At 34.9% G+C, this 23,373-nt stretch overlaps 3 protein-coding genes and 1 pseudogene across 8 annotated transcripts; 2 read left to right on the forward strand and 2 right to left on the reverse strand.

Moving 5' to 3' along the window:
* Positions 1-28: 28 nt before the first annotated feature.
* LOC142609581 (serine/threonine-protein kinase STN8, chloroplastic) lies at positions 29-4,137 on the forward strand. 4 transcript variants are annotated; one of them, XR_012839632.1, is made up of 6 exons: positions 29-799; positions 1,334-1,507; positions 1,773-2,177; positions 2,543-2,906; positions 3,517-3,675; positions 3,822-4,137. XR_012839632.1 is itself a non-coding variant. In XM_075781195.1 (5 exons), the coding sequence occupies exons 1-4, from the start codon at positions 215-217 to the stop codon at positions 2,891-2,893; spliced, it is 1,515 nt and encodes a 504-aa protein (XP_075637310.1). In that variant the 5' UTR covers positions 29-214; the 3' UTR covers positions 2,894-2,906; positions 3,596-4,137. The 4 variants fall into 4 exon arrangements, 1 of the variants encoding a protein (XP_075637310.1); XR_012839633.1 differs by having other exon boundaries at positions 3,596-3,675; positions 3,787-4,137; XR_012839631.1 differs by having other exon boundaries at positions 3,596-3,675.
* Positions 4,138-5,191: 1,054 nt separating this feature from the next.
* Positions 5,192-8,827, reverse strand: LOC142609583 (mannan endo-1,4-beta-mannosidase 6). Of its 2 annotated transcripts, none has more exons than XM_075781200.1 (6): positions 8,687-8,827; positions 7,252-7,534; positions 6,700-6,894; positions 6,384-6,506; positions 6,077-6,288; positions 5,192-5,795 (listed from the first exon to the last, which is right to left on the reverse strand). In XM_075781200.1, the coding sequence occupies exons 2-6, from the start codon at positions 7,510-7,512 to the stop codon at positions 5,363-5,365; spliced, it is 1,224 nt and encodes a 407-aa protein (XP_075637315.1). In that variant the 5' UTR covers positions 7,513-7,534; positions 8,687-8,827; the 3' UTR covers positions 5,192-5,362. The 2 variants fall into 2 exon arrangements, with proteins under 2 accessions (XP_075637315.1, XP_075637314.1); XM_075781199.1 differs by lacking the exon at positions 8,687-8,827 and adding an exon at positions 7,889-8,219.
* Positions 8,828-10,684: 1,857 nt separating this feature from the next.
* LOC142609652 (eukaryotic translation initiation factor 2 subunit beta) lies at positions 10,685-15,762 on the reverse strand. 2 transcript variants are annotated; one of them, XM_075781293.1, is made up of 8 exons: positions 15,455-15,762; positions 14,244-14,376; positions 14,084-14,143; positions 13,885-13,964; positions 12,901-13,046; positions 12,496-12,638; positions 11,654-11,739; positions 10,685-10,907 (listed from the first exon to the last, which is right to left on the reverse strand). In XM_075781293.1, the coding sequence occupies exons 1-8, from the start codon at positions 15,479-15,481 to the stop codon at positions 10,830-10,832; spliced, it is 753 nt and encodes a 250-aa protein (XP_075637408.1). In that variant the 5' UTR covers positions 15,482-15,762; the 3' UTR covers positions 10,685-10,829. The 2 variants fall into 2 exon arrangements, with proteins under 2 accessions (XP_075637408.1, XP_075637410.1); XM_075781295.1 differs by having other exon boundaries at positions 14,084-14,384; positions 15,455-15,585.
* Positions 15,763-20,419: 4,657 nt separating this feature from the next.
* LOC142609728 (receptor-like protein kinase FERONIA) lies at positions 20,420-23,272 on the forward strand (annotated as a pseudogene).
* Positions 23,273-23,373: the final 101 nt, after the last annotated feature.

A 23,373-nucleotide genomic window follows, 5' to 3' on the forward strand; every position in this document is an offset into this window, starting at 1 on the left:
TTCATTTCCTCGTTATTCACTATGTATGAGAAGCATGTTATCTCAACCTCCAATCGAGTCCTATCCTTAATCTGAGACCAGAGAAGAGAAATAATTGTAATAAAAATTCCTGGATAACATTAAAATGGCTACGTGGCTAAACACAAGCCTGTGCTGACGCTACTATTGGATCTCTCAAAAAACGCATTGGTAAGGTCCTTTTTGGCACACAAACATGGCTTCTCTACTTTGTCCTACTCCATGTACTCTTAAAAATAATTCTAGGACTGCCTCTGCTTGCTTCTCACCTTTGAAGCTGGCTTCTAGAACTAATCTCAGTATCTTCACTAACCGTTTCAAAAGGAACACAACAAGGTGTAATGCATTTTTTGGGAACGTCCAAGAAATTCTGGTAGAGAACAACCTTCATCTAGACCAATTTCCTGTTTTCCAATATGGGTTTTTGCAATATCAGAGAGCTACTGAGGAATTATCAGAGATGCAGAAGTGGGGGTTCCTGGTATTTGCTGGGGTGACGTGGGTTTATTTGACTGCACGGCCTGGTGTTCTTGTGGGTGCCATTGATGCTTATCTTCTGGCTCCTCTGCAACTGGGTTTGGATAGTTTGAGTGGAAAGAGGAACTTGAAGACTTCAGATTTTGTGATAGGAAAAAAACTGGGAGAAGGGAGTTTTGGTATTGTTTATTCTGGTGCTGTTGTTCCAAAAAATGTAGCTGCAGAAAGGAAGGTGCAGAAGAGAGGAAGAAAAAATGACTTGGAGTTGGATGAGAGTGTCAAGGAGAAGGTCATTCTCAAAAAGGTATGTATGTTATGGCTCATGGTTTTCTATTTGGGTCGGTTATTTTTAATTGTGCTTTATTTGTCTTCAGTCCTTTCCAGATTCTCTTAGGTGGGCAGTGTGGATTAAGTTTTGCTTAGTAAAATCTAGAATGCACAGATACTTCATTTGGGGTGTCTTATCCGTGTCCTACTTGCCATATCATGTTATAATTTTTCAAAAATTACTCGTGTCGTTATATCATACCTGTACTTGTGTTGGTGTCCATGCATCCTAGAGTAAAATGAAGGTCATTTGGATTTTTTAGGTGTAATACCATGAATTAAAAGCATTGAACTTTTTGCATTTTCAGTTGAAAGTGTGGTTCTGTGAAGTTGTGTTCTGATTGATAAGGCAAATATCTTCAATCTAAAATTTGTATCAGCTTCCTAGAAATAGAATTTTCTTACTGTTTTCTTGTCCATGTTAATGATTTTTCATAATCCATATTTTATAATCTTTGCCTGATATATAAAATGATAAGCTTTTGGTTTTTTTATTGATGGCAATGTGCAGGTAAAGGTTGGAATCCAAGGGGCTGAAGAATGTGGTGATTTTGAGGTGTGGTTTAACTACAGACTGTCCAGAGCAGCTCCTGAAACATGTGCTGAGTTCCTTGGAAGTTTCGTTGCCGACAAAACAAATTCACAATTCACGAAGGGTGGAAAATGGCTTGTTTGGAAATTTGAGGTGCGGTTTTATAGCACAGATGCATTACCTGACAATTGGGACACACTGAATACTTTAAGTTTGTGATACTGAATGCATGCATGATAAGTATAATTGAGATATCTTCTTTATTTCTGCTTGTTGGTTTATTTATTTTGGCCTTTGTAGGATTACTTGATCAAATATTTCTTTGTATCACATGCATGCAGATTTGTCTACAGTTCTAAATTCTTCTAAGGATGCACAGCTATCCCCCATACTAATTGTAGGGATATCCATGTGACAGGGAGATCGAGATCTTGCTGATTACATGAGGGATCGCAGCTTCCCTTTGAACTTAGAGTCTGTCATGTTTGGACGTGTCTTGCAAGGAGTGAATTCTGTTGAACGTGATGCATTGATCATCAAGCAGATAATGCGCCAAATTGTTACCTCACTGAAGAAAATCCACAGTACTGGCATTGTACATCGTGATGTAAAGCCTGCCAACTTAGTGGTGACCAAAAAGGGACAGATCAAGCTCATAGATTTTGGGGCAGCCACAGACCTTCGTATTGGCAAGAACTATGTACCCAATCGTAGCCTGCTTGATCCTGATTATTGTCCCCCTGAACTATATGTACTCCCAGAGGAAACACCAAGTCCTCCACCGGAGCCAATTGCTGCATTTCTTTCTCCAATTCTCTGGCAGGTTACATATTTTCTGCCTTTTCTTTTTGGTGTGTGTAACTGTAGAGGAACATGTCAAATTTTTTATTGTATTCAAGGAGGTATATGGAAATAGAGCTTACGAAAAATTAAGAGAAAAAAGGGTAAATGGAAATAGCAAAATAAGCAATGACAACTGGACCTGCTATTGAGTTACATATGTTTTTTTAGTCTAATTCATGGGATTTATTTGTACTTACTGGTAGTCGGTAATTTGATTTGTCAATAGGCCTTATGAACTTGCTTTGACACTGCAGAGCATGTGAATGCCTGGATTTCCTTCTGCCAAACATGTTACAGTAATATTTTCCTTGAATTGCTAAGTGGTGTTTGCAAATATTGTTGCAGCTGAACAGTCCTGATCTGTTTGATATGTATTCTGCTGGAATTGTACTCTTGCAAATGTCAATACCTGCCTTAAGGTCTACATCGGGCTTAAAGAATTTCAATGTAGAAATAAAAACAAATGGATATGACTTGAATAAATGGAGGGACTACACGCGGTTGAGGGCTGACTTTACAATTCTTGATCTTGACTTGGGTAGAGGGTGGGATCTGGCCACAAAGCTTATATCAGAGAGAGGTTTTCTCAGAAGAGGGCGTATGTCTGCTGCTGCTGCTCTAAGGCATCCTTATTTTTTGTTGGGTGGTGACCAGGCAGCTGCTGTTCTTTCAAAATTAAGCTTTACAAGGAAGTGAGCTACTTGGAGATGTGAGTAAAATTTCCCTCATATTCTTTCATCTTCTGCAATTTCTGGTTGAATATTTTAAAATATGATAGGACAATGCATGAACTCCCCTTATTTGATTGCAAGAAAAACTTTGGGGACCTCCCAAAACCTATGACTTTTAGGAGTAAGGACTACTACTTGAGTTGAATATTTGCCATATAGGCCACTTGCGCACTCAAAAAATTGTGCAAACCTGTGTACAACACTCATTTGCAAGTGCAGAATCCTAAGTGTTATTCATAGTTTTAAAAGAGACTTATCAAATGTAGTTGTATCTGTATAGTTGTGCGCCTGTGTCTAGATTTCTGGGAGTCTTTGCGTCTGATACCTTTGTCTCAAAACATGACTTGCATCTGTATCCACAAACTGTGGTAAAAAAGATAAAATCATGACCAGAAAAATGAGTTCAAATTGAATTTTGATTAATACTCCTTTTGTTTGATGGTGGGTGAATGATTCCTAATTGATTTAGCAGCTTGCTGCAAGGTCAATCCTGTTTTCATTAAGCATCCTATAACTCTCAATTGATTTATTGTTTACTTTTCCTGCCATACCTTTCTAGCTGTTCCAAACATAATTTTCTCGTTTCAGTTCATGACAGGAGCTGTAAGAAGATTTTGCCTAGATATTTGAAATATGGAATAAAAATATTGCATTCTATTTAATGCAGTGGCAGAAGTATCGAAGAGGCTCTATGAATGCTTCCAGGCCAATTTACGAACTTTGCCATTTTTGCATATGGTGACTGAGGTACTTGAATATGCATTGCATGCTAAAGGCATCCTTATATTTTATTTGGCCCTTTGGTGTGATTGCAAGTTTGCAACTAGTCACAGTAATTCAGATTTTTTTTTTGTGAAGTCCACAAACTTTTCCCTTTTTTTTTTTTCCTCCAGAGATCAAAATGTTCATTCTCAATTGTCAAATAGCTCGTTCTACAAATTTCATTAGCTTCATCAGTGCTGGGGATATTTCTGACTGAAGGAGGATTCAAATGGTGTGCTGAGGCCATGACCATATCATTTGACTAGATTCGGCAATAAGATTTATACCAATATCATCTTTGTATTTCTGGGAATTTCTGTAGCATACATGTAGTAGCTGAACAAACATCACCTCTTTGTTTGGTGATATTTCGTATTTTTCTTAAAAAATTAATTGCCACTGTTGTTAAATCTGGTCTTGAATTAAAGATATATTTTTCTTCAAAAACACTCTCTTGTTAACTCCTTATCTAGTAGTAACAATTGTAGACAAGAAAGCTTCGGTTCCTTGACTTCACATGATTATGTAGGGCTTACATTATGTTGATCTACAAATGTAAAGTCAGCTGAGTCTATGACAATTTAGAAATTATCTGACAGATCAAAATTTAATATTAACTTCAGTTATAGATCGTATTTAATGAATTAGGGGCCACTAATAATCGAATATATATTTCCCTTTTCCTTAAAACTGAAATTTCTCATTAAACAAAATATAAGTCAGATGTATTACTTCTATGGCAAGTAAGTGTATCCAGTGGCCAAACTCCAAAGCAATTTTGTAGAGCTTTGCTGTACTGTGAGCCACCAATACTAAAATCCAAAAATTGATGTATGTTGCTGAGATTTGAGAAGATGGCTCTCATGACCACATCAGCTATTAAATAATTCCGAAGACAGGTTCATAGCCTTATAATAATCTTGATGTATAGGATCTTTGGTAGTTAAGGCAAGAAAGCAAATCTATTCAGACCCGTTTTGAACTCTTAGTCAGCATCTTGAGGCCACCTGCCACCCTCAAGGAAGTCCTTTGAGATTATTTGGTGTGTATGAGATGGGATGACTATACGTCTGGGATTATAGTCAGGTGCTCAAAGAACTATAGACACCCATGTTAGCAAAAAAAGAAGAAGAAAACATACTTTATTTTTTGTAACGACATAACAACTCAATTTGAATAGCTAACAATCTTCACTAGTGCGCACAAGAGAGAGGTTCCCATCAAGGAATTTTGATGGTTAAATATTTAAAACTAATGACATAATTGGAATGAACTTCACAATACATAACTTGTATTATGCTAAGAATATGGTATACAATAATACAATTTCATATTATTAAGCCATGTTCAGTCATTCAGATTATCTAATTTGCATACTTAAGGGAGAAAGGATAGTAATTCTGATAGCTTGTAGTCTGAGATGGCACGACTGGTTGCAGAGCCATAGTAATGCGATAACTATGCCGCAGACAATGCCATTGATTTAACAGAAAATGAAGAATGACGCAAGCAATTCTTATTCTTATATATATTTTTTCTCCCTATTTGTACAGTGTTTTCAAAATTCAAGTCCATATTCATGTCGTTGCGTTTACATTCTGATTGATATCACTGTAATCAATCTGTTTTCTTTTCCCACCATATTAGGACCTTTTCTTTTTCATGTTTAATTTTACAGATCATCATGGTATAGGGATGTCTCCAATGCATGCTTCTTCTTGCAACCCCAACGGCATTTCCAAGAACACAATGAGTTGAACTTTGAAAGTCTTACAGACTGAAGGGATATGATCTCTGATGTTGAAGGATATTTTGATAGGACAATTGCATACCCATCATCCATGTAGTCTGTTCCTTCAGGGAAAAGCTGCCACAAAAGACTCCCACTCCCACTCCCTCCTTTCTTTGTGGAGTTCAAGATGGCCTGATACACTGTGCTGAGAAGGGTGTTCCGAAATGACACATTGTAGCCAGGGTCCTTTGTAGATACACCAAATTCAGCAAACACAACAGGCATCCCAAGATATTTCTCAGCATCTTCTATGTGGGCTTCCATCCATGACTTTGTGAATTGCAGATGGGCATCAGTTATTGATTGTGAAATCCTTTGTCAATAATGTATTACTCAATCAGAAGTTATCATAAACATGTCTATAATAAGGGGGAAAGGTTGATCAATGAATGTAAATTAGCTGCAAAGTAAATGATGATGTATAGGGACACACATCAGGTATCTTCATTAAGTTTCATGTCCACATGACATGACTATGCATGTACCTGATGACAGACTGTGTATAGGCATATAATGGGAGAATTAAATGTTCATCAATCATGGTTGCAAGTCTTTATTTTTGAAGGGAGAATTTTTGATGGAGTGGGTACTCACCAAGAGTCTGCATAAATGTGAACAGAAGCGAAATCAACACCAAGAACCTGATGGTTCCTGACAAAGTCAGTTCCCACTTGTTGAGCATATGTATTTGGGTTGAACTGAACTCTGTCAGGTGTTGAAGGACCATAAAATCCTTCCAATCCAATCTCCACCAAGTGTTTTGGATCAATGCTTTTCACATAGACTGCCATTTCTCCTATCCATTCCTAGAAAACAATGAAATTCAATCACTTTAAGAGGGAATGAAGAGAATCATTCTTTAAAGGATGCCAAGAATACAATACCAAGTTGTAAAACAAACCTGTAGTTTGTTGCCAGAGGGATCTGAGGTGCATCGAGGCTCATTCATCAGTTCCCAAGCAAAAATTGTGGGGTCGTCCTTGTAAGTTATACTTGTGAGTGTATTGACTCTATTAAGTACCGTCTGCATTGTCAAATCATTAATAAAGGGGAAAAAAATTGAATTTGAAATGTGAAAGAGATTAATGTGTAATCCCCAAGGACGAAGACTTCATGTGGCAGATTTTATTGGTAACACATTTATCTTGTGCTCATTTTTCAAGTTTGATCTCCAAGTTCAACAAAGATAAGAAGGTTATAAAAGTAGAAGAACTAGCCTTAACATGCGCCTTGTAGTAGCCCCTGAGTGTAGGATCAGAAAAGAAGTCATCATCCGATGTTAAATTCAGGCCAGCAGCTTTTCCCCATTTTACATATTGTGCTTTGCCACCGTATGCATCCCAGTTGTTAGTTAGTGACAATATGAGCCTGATCTTGTATTTCTTTGCTTCACTCACCACAAAATCCAAGGCCTGTAACCCAAGACAGGGAATCACATTACATGTCACTTCGACGCTAATATCACATAATCAATGAAGCAAGCAGGCCTAAATGAGTTCGGCACCAACTTTAAGGAATTAAATTTTTTGTTTAATTTCTCAATGGACAAGCAGACACAGCTGCTTCACCTTCACATGCTCTATTTTTTTTAAAAAAGAAGACCATTAGGAGTCACTTTCCACTGAGGCTGCTGCAGAATGAGACCAAAACCATCTAAACACAAATGTTACTCAATGCTAATGGAAATTCTAAAAAGTTGATGTTGTTATGCAAAAAGAACTAAACTTCAAAAGCATGAGATCACAGAAACAATTGAGACTTTAAAGTACCTTGAAAACTTCTTCATCGTAAACTGATGGAGATTTCTGAAGAGCTCGCCATTGTCCATCATTAAATGCCCAAGTCCTGCAAACTGTTAGACCTACCAAAGATGCTTGCTTGAACAGGTCTGAGACCTTTCCTCTTGTGGATTGATCCGCCGCAAATACCATCAACCAGTAAGTGTTAAATCCATTTACATAGAAAGGTTGGTCGTTAACAACAAATTGGTTCCCTTTCTTCTGCACCATTAGCCACGGATCATCTTCCATGGCTCCCAGCTCATCAGTCCTCCTAAACAATTTAGTTAAAACAATAGATGAACTCCTTTTCATCAATAATTAATTAAAAAATAAATATTAAATTTAAATTCCATTATCGAACATAAATACACATGCACGCAAAAAAGATGTGTATAATTAATGCACCAATATGTTTCATGTGTCCTTGTTTTCACACGCAAGTTAACTTCAAAAAAAAAAAGGATTCATGGGTTTAAATCTCCTAGTCAGCATCTTGAGCACCCCCATGTAATTTCATGGTGTGTACGAAAAGGAACTACACATCCAGAGGAATAATTAGGTGCTTAATGAACCTAGACACTAGCAATAGCAAAAAAAAAAAAAAAAGGTTGTGTTGGGTATATACCCATGAGTACTGCTAGAGTACGCCAATTCATTTTCATCTTCTTCCACCATGGTTTCCAATTGCTCATCTCCGCTGGAATCAGCCACCGTGGAACTTGAATTTTGAATAAGAATCATAAAAATGGTCACCAAAGAAAAAACTTTTAGCCCAAAATTTTTCATCTGGGTATCCATGGTTTTGATTAAAAATGCCACATTATGCACATTTCATGGACCACACATTTATAAGTATCAATGTCTAAGGTGTCTTCTTTGTAAGCCACATTATTACAAAAGAGAAGTAGTCAAGAAGGGATAAGTTCCTAGCTTTGAAGCCAAGAAAATTTGCTCCCTTTGATCTAACCATTATCTTCTCTTCACTTTCAGCAATGGCCTACGGACATACAAATTGAAGGGTAAGAGTAAAGTTGCAAATACATCACTCCTAAGGTACGTTCCAGTGGGTCCTAGGAAAAAACCAGAATCCATAAGAACATGACATTGGAATAGACAGGTCTGAGTGTTTTAGCAAACAAATCAAACAAACATTACCAATGTTAGCAATTTCATATCCTGCGTGTGTGTTTTTTGGGGCTCTCTGTTACTATCTATTTTAGTTCACGTCTTATCATAGCAAAGGACTCTCGGGGTTTAACTGTAGTATCTTCTGTAATGGTTGTATATAAACCAATGTCTCACAACATGTGAGATCTATAGGTGTGTGTGGTTGCCACCTGTGAGAGTGAGACATCGGTTACATGCAGATGTATAAGATAAGTCTGTTTGTATATACATGGAAAGAAAGATAGAGATTGTTTACCTGTTTCTCCAAGAAATGTATGTACTTTGAGAGAGCTGAATAAAGCGAAAGAAATGTCGGTGGTTACTCTGCGCAGGTGGCCAGAATGCTTTAAGTTTTATGAATGGAAGGGTATTTTATAGATCAATTTTGCATTTTGTTTCAAAACTAATTCGAGGATTCAATCCATTTATGCATAAGGGGTTTGTGAGATTTATATTGATATATATACATGAAAAACGTAATTTAATAAAAAGATTTAAATTACATAATTATAATATTGTTTTATATAAATGAAAAATGTTTAAAAAAAAAATTATACATCTCTATTCCGTTACATTAAATTTAAATTATTATATATATAAGTTTAGAATTGTAGATTTTTTTTTCCTTTTCAAATATAAATATAATGTTTATATATTATTGAAACTTGACTTTTAAGGTAATTTTTTGAATATTTATCATTTTTATTACTTTTTTAGGGCCATTTTTTTAATTTCTAATGTTTATTTTGTTTGTATTTCTTAGCCAAAAACTAAAATTTTTTGTCCAAATAGAATAAAATTTCTACTTTTCAACCAAAAAATTAAGAAAGAAAAATAAAAATGAAAAAAAAAACTACAAAAAGAATGAATTTAAGGCCCACTTACTTTAAAATGGACCAAATTGGACCGTAAAAGACCGAATAGACCGAAGTGAACCAAAAAAGACCGAAATAAACTGAAGTAGACCGAATTGGACTGAATAGACCGAAATAGACTGAAAAGGACCGAATTGTACATAATGGACCGAGAAGGATTGAATAAGACCGAAGTGGACCAAAAAAGACCTAAATGATCCAAAGTGAACCGAATTGGACTGAATGAACCGAAATGGACTAAAAAGGACCGAAATTAATTAAGTGGACTGAATTAGGCTGAATGGACCGAGGTAGAGCGAATGAACCGAGAAGGACAGAATGGACGGAAGTGGACCAAATAAGACCGAAGTGAACCAAAAAAGACCTAATTGAACCAAAGTGGACCAAATTGGACTGAATAGACCGAAGTGGACCAGAAAGAAGAAATGGGACTGAATTGAACCGTATGGACTGAAATACTACGTTGATGAGCCTCAAAAGGAGCATAACAACAATAAATGCTAAGCTTTAGCATTTAGATATTATATTCATGGTGGTGCCTTGAGAATATTCTTTTCGTCGTAACAAGTTAACGATATCTATTGCGTTTGTTTACATTATCATGGCAAAACTTGTAGCCTTAACAAGCATAAGTGCAAATTCATTTTAAACCAACAACATTTGGAAAAGGTACTTCAATTCTTTAGGTGGCCAGAAGTGAAACCCAGAACATCACCACTTCAAACTATGGTGATTTGTCCTATGCTGCTTAGTCTCTAACCTAATAACATGCAAAGATGAACCAGGATGGTCCTTTCACCATTTACCACATTTTTATGATGCATAAGCACAACATAGTATGATACAGTCTTCACTCATTCTTTCCATTCCCTTAATTGCAAGAGGACAGTGCTGCTTTCTTATTAATTCTTTACGCACAGTAAGTATTCATAATTTGATTGATCACAATACATATGGAATACGTTTGGATCCAGCTTCTTTTAGCTGTGTCCACGTTTTGTTTTGTTTTGTTTTTTTTTTTTTTCAACGCGTGTTTGTTACTGTTCATTGGCCATGAACAGTGATTTTAGGCCAATGAACAGTAACTTCTGGAATGAACAGTGTTTTTTACCCCTTTAAAAATTATTTTACTACGGTGTTTTCAGTTTTCAGTTTTCAGCAATAATTTCTATCCAAACGGACTCATGATGATATGACCACACCTTCCTTACATGTCAGTATGTCACCATTTAGACCTAAAGCATACTAATTGAAGGAATAGGAGACCTAGAAACTAGATAACTGCTTAAATTTTAATTTTTATGATTTCTACAGTGCTAGTAAATTGCTAGCACTGGAACTCTCAATTTCAAAATTTTGTAAATGAAATAACAGGAGAATAAAGGGAAAAAAAAATAATAAAGGAAAAGGAAATTCAAAAGTCAAAATATGGAATTAAGGATTGCAATACAAAATTCAAGATAGAATCTGAACTTCATAATCGACATTAGGCTGCTTCTGAAGTACAAAATATGATATACTGAATCATGTCCCAGCCTTCCGACGCTCCACCCTAGCAATAAAACCAGCCTTGATGAAGGCCACGGACCGGCCAGAACCACACTACAAAAGAGGAAAAACATTGTATCAAAAAAACAAAGGCAAATCAATTCCTATAATCCTTTCTACTACATTTATTGTTTTGTTTTATTTTCATTGTTACTCCTTTTATTTATTTATAATTTGATAAGTATTCATTGTTTAATCCCTTAAACAATTCCCTTAATATTAAAGCTGAAATGTTAGCAAGTACTAAAGTTCTGCTCCAAACCCACCTAGGAATAAAATTCCCTGTTTTTGCATGCTAATCTACTAAAGATTAGTACCATGGAGAGCATTTGGTGATGGGGAAGCTTCCATATGAGTTTGTCATATGATTCCAAGGTTTTCTTATCATTTATTAGCATTGTAATGAGAAAACCAATTAGTTGTGTAGTATAAATGGAATGAATGAGCTACCTTTAGAATTTTTTTCTCTTGGTCAGAATTTTTACCCTCCCCCCCACCCCCCCCAACCAAAAGATAGGAGACGTCCAAGATTGGCCTTTGAAAATCAATCAGCCATTAAACGGTTTTTCTTCCTCAAATTTGGCTCTAGATATGTCCTAATGTGCATGTGAGAACAGACTAGAAAAGGAAGTTAACATTAAAATTCCAGAATCAATTGGTTAATGACTTTCAATCATGAGTCAAGACATTCCAGTAAGTTTCAAAACCATGCTCCATATCTGTGCTTCCCAAAGCATTTGCATACTTATAGATAAATAAACAAGATTACGTTTGCATATTTAGGACAAGGATTATGGTACCTGCTCACATCTGAGAAAGAAGAGACGATTCTCCTTGGTAAGAATTGTGTCTGGACTTTTGCAGCAATTACACATGACATATTCATCTGCAACCATGAAACATGGTCCAAACAATTTAGTACTTACAGTTGATATTATGTTACAAATTCAAGTAACAACCAATATGTGCAATTTATTTGAGACCCTAACTTTAAGATATGCATGGAAGACATAACTTATGGTGGATTGGTGTTGTATGTGCAAGAGTGGGGAAATAGTGGATCATTTACTTCTTCATCATTCTACTGCCAGGGGGTTAGGTCTATTTTTTTCAGCAGGTTTGAGGTTCATTATGCCTAAAGGAGTCATGGAGTTGTTACTTTTCTTGTTGGCAAGGTGATTTTGGTTGATATGAATGCATAGAAATTTGGAAGGTGATTCCTCTTTGTTTAATGTGGTTCATTTGGTGGGAGAGGAATGCTAGAAGTTTTGAGGGCTGTGAAAGAGCTATGCTGGATCTGAAGTGGACGTTCCTCCTATCCTTGTTTGAAGGATGGTTGCATCAGGTTTGTTTTCTTTTACTAACCTTTTATATTAGAGTGATCATTGCAATTTTAGTATTTAATTTTGGGTGTATCTAGTGTATAATTCCCGTGTACTTTAGCTATACCATTCGTTTGATTCAATAAATAAATTCACTACTTATCCAAATAAATAAAAAATACACAGAAGAAGCTAATTAATGGAAATAGAGAAGTTTGGTATCATGTCTACTTATGACGTGTTATCAGGTAGGCTATGAGATTAGAGATAGACTAAAGTAAGAAGTAGGTGTATCACAAAACTAGAATAAATGTACTTACTTATGTATCTTCGCAGGATCCCTTCAAAGTTTTTTGGAGCAAATCTACCCTTAACGACCAACCGCTGTTGCCCATCCAAAGATCCACTTGTCCCCATTTCAGCCAGTAAGAATGTCATGACATGCTCTGGCTGCCTATGCATGCTGAAATGTTACAATGACACTCAATATTGCATAATAGGTAACAATTTATTCAGATTTAACAGCTTAAGCAAGGCATAAATTAACCAAAAAAAATTGTAATAAGTATTTGATTCCTCAGAAAACTTGAAGCAAACATTTCCTAATTTATATTTCCATAGACAAGAAAAAAGGCAGCATATCACAGTTGTCTTAAACTGGTTGTCTACAATACTACATATTAAGGAAGGTTATAAAAGTTCAAACCAACAAAAATTAAGCATACGTTTTGCAGAGATCCATAAAATTTACAAACACTGTCTTCTTTGTGCCTTCTCGTAGAACTTGTGGAGGCCTTATAACTGTCCTACGTCTATCTCCTGCTAGCTCAGGATTATTCTCGCGGAGGATTTTGAACATCCTACTAAGAAGCTGCAGAGTCATAAGAAGCATGGACATTGTAATCCATTACAACAAGATTAAAAATATCCACCCCCCTCCTCTCCCCCTCACCCAAAAAAAGAAAGAAAGAAAAAGATATAAAGATATATGACCCATAAAAGTTTAGTCGTGAAGAAATGAAGGGAACACAGCCAAATAGACACCCGTGATGATGTAAGGAACATTTAATCCACTGAAATCATATAAGGTATTGGTATCTTATTTAATTGATAATAGGCACATGAGAGAAGGGTACTCAACTTCAGAAACAAGCCAAAAGTGTGAAAATGAAAAAGACACAATGGCAGTCCCATTAATCATCTTTTGCCACTTGTCAATACACTAAAAGCAATGAAAATGAGAGTTGTCTTAGAACATATAGCTCAAAATAAGAAATTCCAAAAGAATTTGCCACATATAGAAGTCATACTAACGGCTCACTATGCTAGATTTTCAAGCAGTCATAAAACCAAATGCCCAAAAGATTATAAAAAGAGAAGTTAAGCTTTGTGACTTATACCACGAGACCGTCACCTGCATATACTAAAAGACACCCACCCAATTTCCTAAAGACATCTTAGAAGGTTGTTTGTGCATCAAGGCAGTTTTCTGCTCCAAGTGTCAAGACATTTTCAAGTGACGGACATGACTAAGACCATGATATCTATAGTGTCCTAGATTACAAGGAATGAGAGGTTAGACTTTAGAAGCTTCTCCACCACTGGTAATCTGTAATAAATGAATCAATAATATTTCATTTTCCATTTTAATGTCTATTTGGATGCACAGCATCTACAATCATAAAATTTGAATGAGCAGTAGTACACACCTCTTCATATTCATAATCTCGATCAGTTCTTTCCCAGGAATTCTGCATTAAGACAATCCCTTCCCCTTCTTCATCCATTACTACATGGTTTGATATATGATGACACGAGTATAACTAGATGTAAGTATACTTATCTCATTGCAATATAAGTAACTACCCTTTTTTACCAATTGAAAAACACAAGAATGGAAAATATTACCATCAATATCCTCCCAAGAGTCGAAATTTTCATCATTAAGAACTTCCTCTTCATCAGATACTGCAAATGAACAAGCCAAAAAAGTCTCCAAATGAAAGCAACACAAGTACCAAGTATTTGCACAGCTTAAAGGCTTAACATAAGAGGAAAAGGTAAATACCAATTGTTTTGCTGAGTTCACGTCTACCTCCTGCATTTTCAGTTTTCTCAGTCAACTTATCCACAGAATCATCAGCAAAAGCCAGACCTTTTTTCTTTTTCTTCTTCTTTTTAGTAGGGTCAAAAGTAGCAATCTGCAAAACTAAATCATTTAAGATAACTTTACAAACATGAAGTGATTTGCAAAATCCAACCACACCCAACTATTCTCATTCACCATTCCAACTGTTTTCTTTCTACGTGTCAATTAAAACTTTCATATTGTTAGGAGGGTTGTGTATGAACAAAGTTGTTTATAAATAGCTCAGGCTCGGCTCAGGAAAAAACTTATTTACATTGGTTTATTTAGTAAATGAGCTGAGTTCAAGCCCAAGTTTAGGCTCAACTATTAAACAAGCCAATCTCAAACATAATAATGTGTTTATGAACAAGCTTGTGAGTATAAGACTCAATTTGTATATATTTAATATTATTTGTTTATGTGTATACATGTATAAAAATTTATTGATATAGACTTGACGTTGGATGGTGTAAGTTGGTAAATAAGTTCATAAGATATCAAATTATTATTTGTAATTTATTGATAATAATAGTAATCCATTGTCATAGTAAAAGAACTTTTAACAATATAAAGTTGGTGAATTTGATTTCTATAAGCTCATAAACAAAAATCATTCTAAGTATAATGTCAACTATGATTTAGTCATTGATTTTTAGCATAGATTTGTCAGGGGGTAAATTTTTGTTGTTGTAGTGTAATAGTGTTTATCATATATGAGAAAAAAAAAGTTAATTAAGTAGTTAGCGAACAGATGCGAGCTTGTTCATCAAGAATCTGAACCGAGTTTAAATAAGTGATATAGTTTATTGATGAGTTTGATCTTGGTTTATGTTTGAAATAAAATTAAACGAACAATTTTAAAAATTTTAAATTTTGGTAACCCTGAGATACTACGAAATCATGGTCCACGGTATCAACTGTATTTATACAGTATTCTAATATGTATGACTTCATGGTCACATAAAGAAGAACATAAATATCAAGGATTAGCAAAAGAAAAAAACTTTCAGCAGCAGTAGTAATCTATTACCACCCAGAAGTAGCTGAAGCTGAAAGTACTTATGGGTTCATAATCATAAGTAACTCAAAGGACAAAGGATATGAGTAATAATAAATTAATAATATCTAAAAATAAAGAAAAAGAAGCTTACATCTGAGATATCATCCTTCAATTCCATGTGGGTTTTGATTGATTGTGATTTCAGAGCTTCTGTAGTGGCCGCTAAACTGTCTCAGACTCTATGGGGTTTGAAGTTTGAAAGTTTGATATGGTAAAGTTGGTTAACAATTCGGTGTGTTTGAGGTAAAACTTGCATAAACGGCGAATCTTTGACGGTTGATCAGCAACGACAAGTCGTTTATTGTCTTGTCTGGTTGTCTTGGTCGAGTTTTGTCGGATGTTTCAACCGTGACACTGTCTCTATGGATTTTGATACACCGAAACTGAAATGAGGGATACGAGTGGAGCTCCAAACGGCGGCGTTTGTTTATGTTAAGGTTGGGCTGCATAGATGATGTAGGCCCAATTGGTTATTATTATTATTATTTTTGGTGCGAGACCCATTAGGCAAAGATGATGTAAGCCCAAAGTTAGCAGTTTTAGTTTGTTCAATCCACTCTTTTCCTGTTCATTTTGCTGCTTTAAGAGGGTTTATGAACGGTTTATTTAACTGAAACTAAAAACTTTTGGTTGAAAGCACTATAGATAAAACTAAAAGTTAATTGAAATAGTATAGTAACCTTATGAATAGTACCAAAAAGTGCAATAAGACCTATAAATACTAGCAAAAATAAATTAAATAGTAAAAGAAGTTGTATTTTCTCATCATATCCCAATCGCAACCTAAGCTTAGGGTTCCCAAACTATGTCACACCCACCAGACACGTCTAAAAACCCACACAAAATGTTTAGCATCAAACATATTTTAGAGTTGTCTTCCTCTCACTTTATTATGAGATAATTGAAAACATATATGGTCAAAGTCATATCACATATGACCTTTTTAATAAGTCATGTCATGTGGTTTATTTAAACTAGTAAGTTTTTCGTGCGATGTACGGATACTATTGTAATGTTTTATGTAAATTTGTTTTTGAAAAATATTAGACATATTATAGCATATTCATCATAAAAAGTAACAATTATAAATTGCTCGCATATATCTATCATAATTATTTTATTCAAGTAATGAGCAATAATTAAAACAACTTGAAGTAATATTGTATAATAAAAGTTGATAAAAACATATTAATTCATTATATATTATTGATTTTTATTATATGATGTAATAAAAAACTTCATTACGAAATTTTTTTTTTCTTCAATCTTTGTTATTAAGGTATGGTGATGCTTGTTATCATCATCAGTTTCTCTATCTTCAACGTTTGAAGTTTAGTCCATCCAATATTTGTTCAATTTTTGAGCTTTCATCATTTTTTTTTTCTTTTGTTGCATCACTTGTGTTAATCACTAATAAATTGGCATTGAAAGATTCTTAATTGGATTTTACAAAGTTTGGACTCTGTCGCTAAAATTTTTCATAGTATTTGCATTTATATTAAATTTCAATGATGTTACAAAATATTTTTATTTGTTATTTTTTGTTAATTTTGGAATAGTGCAGCAAAAAGAATTAATATAGCATATTAAATTGTGTATTTTTTTTCTTCCATACATTTTTATCATTTGAAGGTGCATCAAAAACCTTAGCAACTATGTAATTTTCAAAACAATCCTTTAGATTGAATTCATTCAAATGAAGTAGAGAAATCCATTTTTTTCGTAATTTTTTTTTTCAAATCATATGGAATTCATTCTCCAATATCAATATTTTTACAACAATTTAAATAAGTTGTACCTCAGTTTATTTTTCAACAAAATATCTTGTAGATTCAATTAGGATTTTCTTGGCATCTCAATCAAATATCACAAAATTTGTTTTGATATTTGCATCAAAAACTTCAATTTGAATCATGTATCTGAAGTAATTTGCAATTGTATATATATAGTAGTTATAGTGAGATAAATATATTATAAATATTTGGAGAGTATATACTTAATGTGAGTGCCTCTAACTTTGAGATAGAAAGATTTATTTTTGTTTCACATTTTGCATACCAAAATGATTTTGCTTGTGGTTTGACATTCCTTTCACAAAGTACACATAAAATGTAATACCAACCTATTGTTGTATCAATATTACTTATTATTGCAATACCCTAGTAGTTCACATCTTGCAATGAACTTTGAAATTAATATGTATTATTTTTTTAATGTAAATAATATGATGTATGCTTATTTGTTTATGTACATGATGAGTATAAATTGAAATGGTTAACAAATTTGTTTCGTAGGATTTCATTCAATGCATTTTATCTTTACTATTGTCTTGATAATATTTAAAGATAAGTCCTTTTATGAATTTTTTTTTGCATGTATTTTTTGTATAGGATCATGTTTTTTACCATTCATATCATTGAATTTTTTTAAAGCAAATATTAAGTTAATGGCATTTTTTGAGATAGTATATGATATTTATTAGACTTTTTTGTTATTATAAATTTTAGAAATATGCACTTGTCAATTATTTCAGCAATCTCAGAGATCTTAAAATTTATATATATTTTTGTTGCACTGGTCAATGACAGAGAATTAGTCTGCATAAATTGCATAGAACATTATTAATAGACAAAAGCATATTGAATTGGAATTGGAGAAAAATGAAGACATGATTTCATGAGGATGAGATTTTCTAGAAGTATCACCTATACGTGGGGAGGAAGAAGAGAGTTTGTAAGAGGGCAAGAGTTTTTGCTTTGATTTACACGTGGGAATGGTGAAACTTGGGTCATAATATGTAAGGTAAGAATTGACTTGAGTTTTTCATAAGTTTGGTCTACTTTTAAAAGGTAGTTTATTTTATAGTGAATTAATTTTGGTCTAATGAGTCTAATTGTCAAGAACAGCCCATATTTTATATAAAAGTAAAAAAAGTTACTATGATCAATTGGATAACAGTAAAAAAAAAAAACTTAATAAAAAGAAGTAAAAAATGCTAAATTTATATAATAGTAAAAATAAGTTACTATGATCTATTGGGTAATGGTTAAAAAAACTTAATGAAAAAAGGCAAAAAATGTTAAATGCAATATTAGAGTGCCACGTAGCAGGACAGTAAAAAGAAGTTACTATAATCTATTGGGTAACAGTAAAAAAACTTAATAAAAAGAGGTAAAAAATGCTAAATTTATATAATAGTAAAAATAAGTTACTATGATCTATTGGGTAACGATTAAAAAAACTTAATAAAAAAAGGTAAAAAAGGTTAAATGCAATATTAGAGTGCTACGTGGCAGAACTTCATGCACTCTCACATGAAGTCTCTGCTTTTATATATATATTGATAATATACATTAATAGTCTTATAATTTGGCACGTAATGAGTTAGAAAAGATAGTTCTAAATATATTTGGAGCCAAATTTTGTCAAAACCCACTCTTTTAATTTGATGAATTGTAATTGAAGGGCTAATATTTTCATTTTTATTAATAAAACATTTTAAAAACCAGGAAAATAAAGTGAACTTGGGTGAGGTACATGAGTGAAGTGTAAACAAATTACACATCATGGATTTGCTTTTTATTTGGCCAAAAAAAATGTATGGAAATTCCATTTTTTCTTTTTCAGGAGGAAGTTATTTGCATTAAGCTCCTAATTATTCAGCAAAAAATGAAAAGAAAAAAAAAGTTCCTAGTGTTTTGTTTTTAGAAACTTTTTTTTTTTGTTTTTTTGACAACAGTTCTTAATGGGTTAATAAAGGGGAAATTCCTAAATAATTATCATATCCAAGGCTTGCCGACTTAGAAAAAAATCATGTCTAACAAAGGGTAGGTAAGCCATAAGCATAAGCCGATCAAAAAAACTTAATTTTTAAAATCTTGCTTAGACAAATTTTGTGCCACAACAATTGTTACAATCTTGGTATGTATTATTAAGTAGTGAATCTATGTCAAAGTGATGGTTCATCAATCACAATAATACACATATCATCAATGTATTATTAAGTAGTGAATCTATGTCAAAATGATGGTTTATCAATCACAATAACACACATGTTATCAAGTTGTAGTAAAAATTGTTGGAAATGGTATTCTCTTAGAAAAACTGGAGTAAGGCGATTTTGATTTCAATGTTAATTGGGAAGCTGGGAAGAGTAAGCTACGTAAACAGAGGCGTTTGGAATTATTGGACAGACAATGATGACATTCAGGGAAGGAAAGTGCACTAAAAAACTTTAGCGATAAATTTTGGACTATCAACTTTTAAGGTGTTGTTTAACACACAGAGTCTTTCAATGTTGGAATTCCAACTAAGTCAAAAAAAAAAAAAAAACCCAGACGCGTTTGCGATCTCGAAATGTGAATGTAACCCAGAAAATGTGGTAGCGTGTTTGAAACTTTGCAGAGTTGCCATTTATCAGGAGCTGGTAGTCGAAGCCGTTCCACTGTGGACTTCATTTTCCGCGTTTGAATTTTTTTTCCTGGTCAATATCCATTCAGAGTTCATATAATTGGCTATTAGCCAATGCAAGGTGATATTTTGCAAGCCATTACAGATGCCAACTGAAACATCCAATAAACTAATTGTCATTTAATTTAAGTAGAAGATTGTCATAGCGTTTGGTTACTTTGGTATGCGATAAAGTACAGAGAAAACTAGGAGAGAATTCCTGAGAAAAATCTCGTAACTAAAGTCTTGGGAGTATGGAAAAGCAAGCTTAGCTTTTATTTCAGTTTCGGGGTTTTATGCAAGCTGTCTTCGCCATCCATGAAATCCAAGGCTCTAGAACCCCATTGCAACTCACTGTTGAGTCTCAGCTTCTGGTCCAGAAGGTAAACTCTCATTTTCACCCAATCAGTCTTTGTTTTCAGTTTAAATGGCTTGAAATCTGTTCACTTCAATCCTTTGGTGCTGAAGTTTGTAATCTATTTCCTGAATTTTCTTCAGTCTTAGAAATTAGAATAGAATTTTGTTCAATCTATGCCAGGTCTTCCGCTCATAAAGTGTAGCTATCCTGGTATGAGTATCTGAAACTTCAATGGGGTTTTGTTGAAAATTCTTCTTGTCATATTTTACGTCTCTGTTTCGAGCTTCTTCACCCAAAGCCAAAGATCTCATGATAGTATATCTCTGTTCTTTAGTCATATGCATTTTCTTGGCTCTGACTGATTTGGTGAGTGATTCAAGATCTTTCTAAATCAGGAAAAAACTGTATCCAAGTTGAACTTTTGAGTCAATGAGGAACACTTATAAACTCGGTTTTGAGTCTAAACCTATACCCATTATTCTTTACTTGGCCTTTACAATTCATGCAACTCTGGCCGCCAATTATGTACCAACTGAGAAAATCTTCCTAAGTTGTGGGGGTACTCCTACAAGTACCGATACTGATGGACGAAAATGGAACACAGATATTGGGTCTAAGCATCTGTCTCCAAATGTGAAATCCATCGTATCCCAAGTGCTACTCAAGACCCTTCAGTCCCTTTAGTCCCTCACATGAATGCTCGGGTTTTTCCCTCGAACTTCACCTATAGTATCCCGGTTGTTGCTGGTCGTAAATTTGTCCGTCTTTACTTTATCCTGCTTCATATGCAAGCCTAAATGCATCCGACGGTGTTTTCTCTGTCACAACCGGGTCTTATATTCTCCTTAACAACTTCAGTGCCACGCAAACCACAGAAGCATTGAATTTTGCATAGGAGTATTCGATCAATGTTGAGGGTGCAACATTGGATATAAGTTTCGTCCCATCTGCCAAAGCTCCAAAGGCGTATGCATTTGTGAATGGGATTGAGATCGTGTCAATGCCTGATATTTATAGTTCCACAGATGGAAGTCTGATGATTGTGGGTCAGAATGCTCCCTTCTACATTGATAACAGCAGTGCACTTGAGAATGTTTATCGGGTGAATGTGGGTGGAAATGATATTTCACCCTCCCATGATACGGTTCTTTATAGGAGCTGGGGGGATGACTTGCTATACATCTACGGGGCTGCCTTTGGGGTTGCGTATTCTGCCGAGAACACGAGTATCATCCAGTATCCTACGAGCATGCATACTTATGTTGCACCAGTTGATGTCTACGCCACTGCTAGATCAATGGGCCCGAATGCTCAAATCAATCTTGCTTACAATTTGACTTGGATTTTCTCAGTTGGCTCTGGATTCTATTACCTAGTTAGGCTTCATTTCTGTGAGATTCAAGCAAATGTAACCATGATTAATCAAAGAGTGTTTGATGTCTTCCTTTATAATCAAACTGCGGAGCCAAGGGTGGATGTATTTTCAAGGCAGGCTTGGCTGGGGTTCCTGTGTATAAGGATTATTTGGTTCTTGTTCCAAATGGAAGTCCACAACAGTATTTGTCCCTCGCACTGCATCCTAACACATCTTCCAAGCCCCATGTATTACGATGCAATATTGAATGGAGTAGAAATATTTGAAGTTAATGATACAAATGGTAATCTGGCCGGGCCGAATCCTATTCCCGCTCCTAAATAATTGACCCAACAATAACTAGGCCATCATTTGGTCATGGTAAAAGAAAGAATCAGAAAACAATCATCATCGGAGTTGTTACTAGTGGAATTGTCTTAGCCTTCGTTATTGGTTTCTTTGTTGTTGCTTCTTACCGTTGCCAGCATGGAAAAGACTTGAGTGCAAGTGAAGTTGCTTCTAGGTGGCACCAAGAACATGGACATGGAAAAGATTCAAGTGCAAGGGGAGTTCCTTCTAGGTGGCACCAAAAACATGGACGAGGATTTACCAAGAACCTTTGTTGACGGTTCTCATTTTCTGAGATCAAGGTTGCCACCAAGGACTTCGATGAGGCTCTACTCCTTGGGTTTGGAGGTTTTGGTAAAGTTTACAAGGGAGAAATTAACGGTGGAGCAACCAAAGTAGCAATCAAGCGTGGAAATCCTCTCTCTGATCAAGGAGTACACGAGTTTCAAACTGAGATTGAAATGCTTTCAAAAGTTCGTCATCACCACCTTGTTTCATTGATCGGCTATTGTGAAGACAGCTGTGAAATGATTCTTGTTTATGACTACATGTCTCATGGAACACTACGTGAGCATCTATACAATACCCAAAATCCACCATTACCCTGGAAGCAAAGGCTTGAGATATGCATTAGAGCTGCTCGCGGTTTACACTATCTCCACACAGGTGCCAAGCACACCATTATCCACCGAGATGTTAAGACAACAAACATTCTCTCAGATGAGAAGTGGGTTGCCAAGGTTTCTGATTTTGGCTTGTCAAAAACAGGTCCTACTTTGGATAAAACAAATGTAACAACTGTTGTTAGGGGTAGTTGTGGGTATTTGGATTCGGAGTATATTCTGTTACAGCAACTGACTGAAAAATCTGATGTTTACTCATTTGGGGTTGTTTTTTTTTGAGATCTTATGTGCTCGGCCAGTAATGGACACATCACTTCCAGAGGAGCAAGTAAGCTTGGTGGAGTGGGTTGTACATTGCCAAAAGATGGGTATTCTTAATCAGATGACTGATCCTTATCTGAAGGGGAAGATTGCACCTGAATGCTTCAAGCAATATGCTGTGACTGCAATGAAATGTGTGGCTGATCAGGGCAGAGACAGGCCATCCATGGCTGAAGTATTGTGGAACCTGGAGTTATCTTTGCAGCTACAAGCCAGTGCAGAGGAGATAAAAGAGGGCATTGCCAAAATGCACATCGAGGAGGAGACATTCATACCCCATGTATGGAAGAAAGATTCTGATGCATCCCCAAGTTATGAAGGTTGTGGAGGTTCATTTTCTCAAGAAGTCATGTGTCAGAAGCTTAATGCTGGCCATCTTTGGACTGGGTTTTTTTAGCAAGCAAGTTTGAAACCCCAGGGGAATAGTGGTTGTTGGTAGCTATTGTTGCACTTCAGGACTATTAAAAAAAACCATAAAAAATAAATAAAAGGATTACATTTTACTTAAAAGGTTGTTTTAGCAAGCAAGTTTACAATGACCCAAGCTTCGCTGTGTT

Source organism: Castanea sativa, chromosome 9 (genome assembly GCF_040712315.1).
Source record: "Castanea sativa cultivar Marrone di Chiusa Pesio chromosome 9, ASM4071231v1".
NCBI lineage: Eukaryota > Viridiplantae > Streptophyta > Magnoliopsida > Fagales > Fagaceae > Castanea > Castanea sativa.

Bases quoted from the DNA above. Each gene is read 5' to 3' on its own strand.
- LOC142609581 (XM_075781195.1), top strand. From the start codon at position 215: ATGGCTTCTCTACTTTGTCCTACTCCATGTACTCTTAAAAATAATTCT. The intron at 1,508-1,772 runs GTGCGGTTTTAT...TCCATGTGACAG, and splicing joins GGCTTGTTTGGAAATTTGAG to GGAGATCGAGATCTTGCTGA. The intron at 2,178-2,542 runs GTTACATATTTT...ATATTGTTGCAG, and splicing joins TTTCTCCAATTCTCTGGCAG to CTGAACAGTCCTGATCTGTT.
- LOC142609583 (XM_075781199.1), bottom strand. From the start codon at position 8,061: ATGGATACCCAGATGAAAAATTTTGGGCTAAAAGTTTTTTCTTTGGTG. The intron at 6,895-7,251 runs GTACTTTAAAGT...CTTGGGTTACAG, and splicing joins ACGATGAAGAAGTTTTCAAG to GCCTTGGATTTTGTGGTGAG. The intron at 6,507-6,699 runs GCTAGTTCTTCT...TTGACAATGCAG, and splicing joins ACTACAAGGCGCATGTTAAG to ACGGTACTTAATAGAGTCAA.
- LOC142609652 (XM_075781293.1), bottom strand. From the start codon at position 15,481: ATGGAATTGAAGGATGATATCTCAGAT. The intron at 14,377-15,454 runs GTAAGCTTCTTT...TTAGTTTTGCAG, and splicing joins TGAAGGATGATATCTCAGAT to ATTGCTACTTTTGACCCTAC. The intron at 12,639-12,900 runs GTATGCTTAATT...GTAACATTTCAG, and splicing joins TTTATGGATCTCTGCAAAAC to CATGCATAGGCAGCCAGAGC.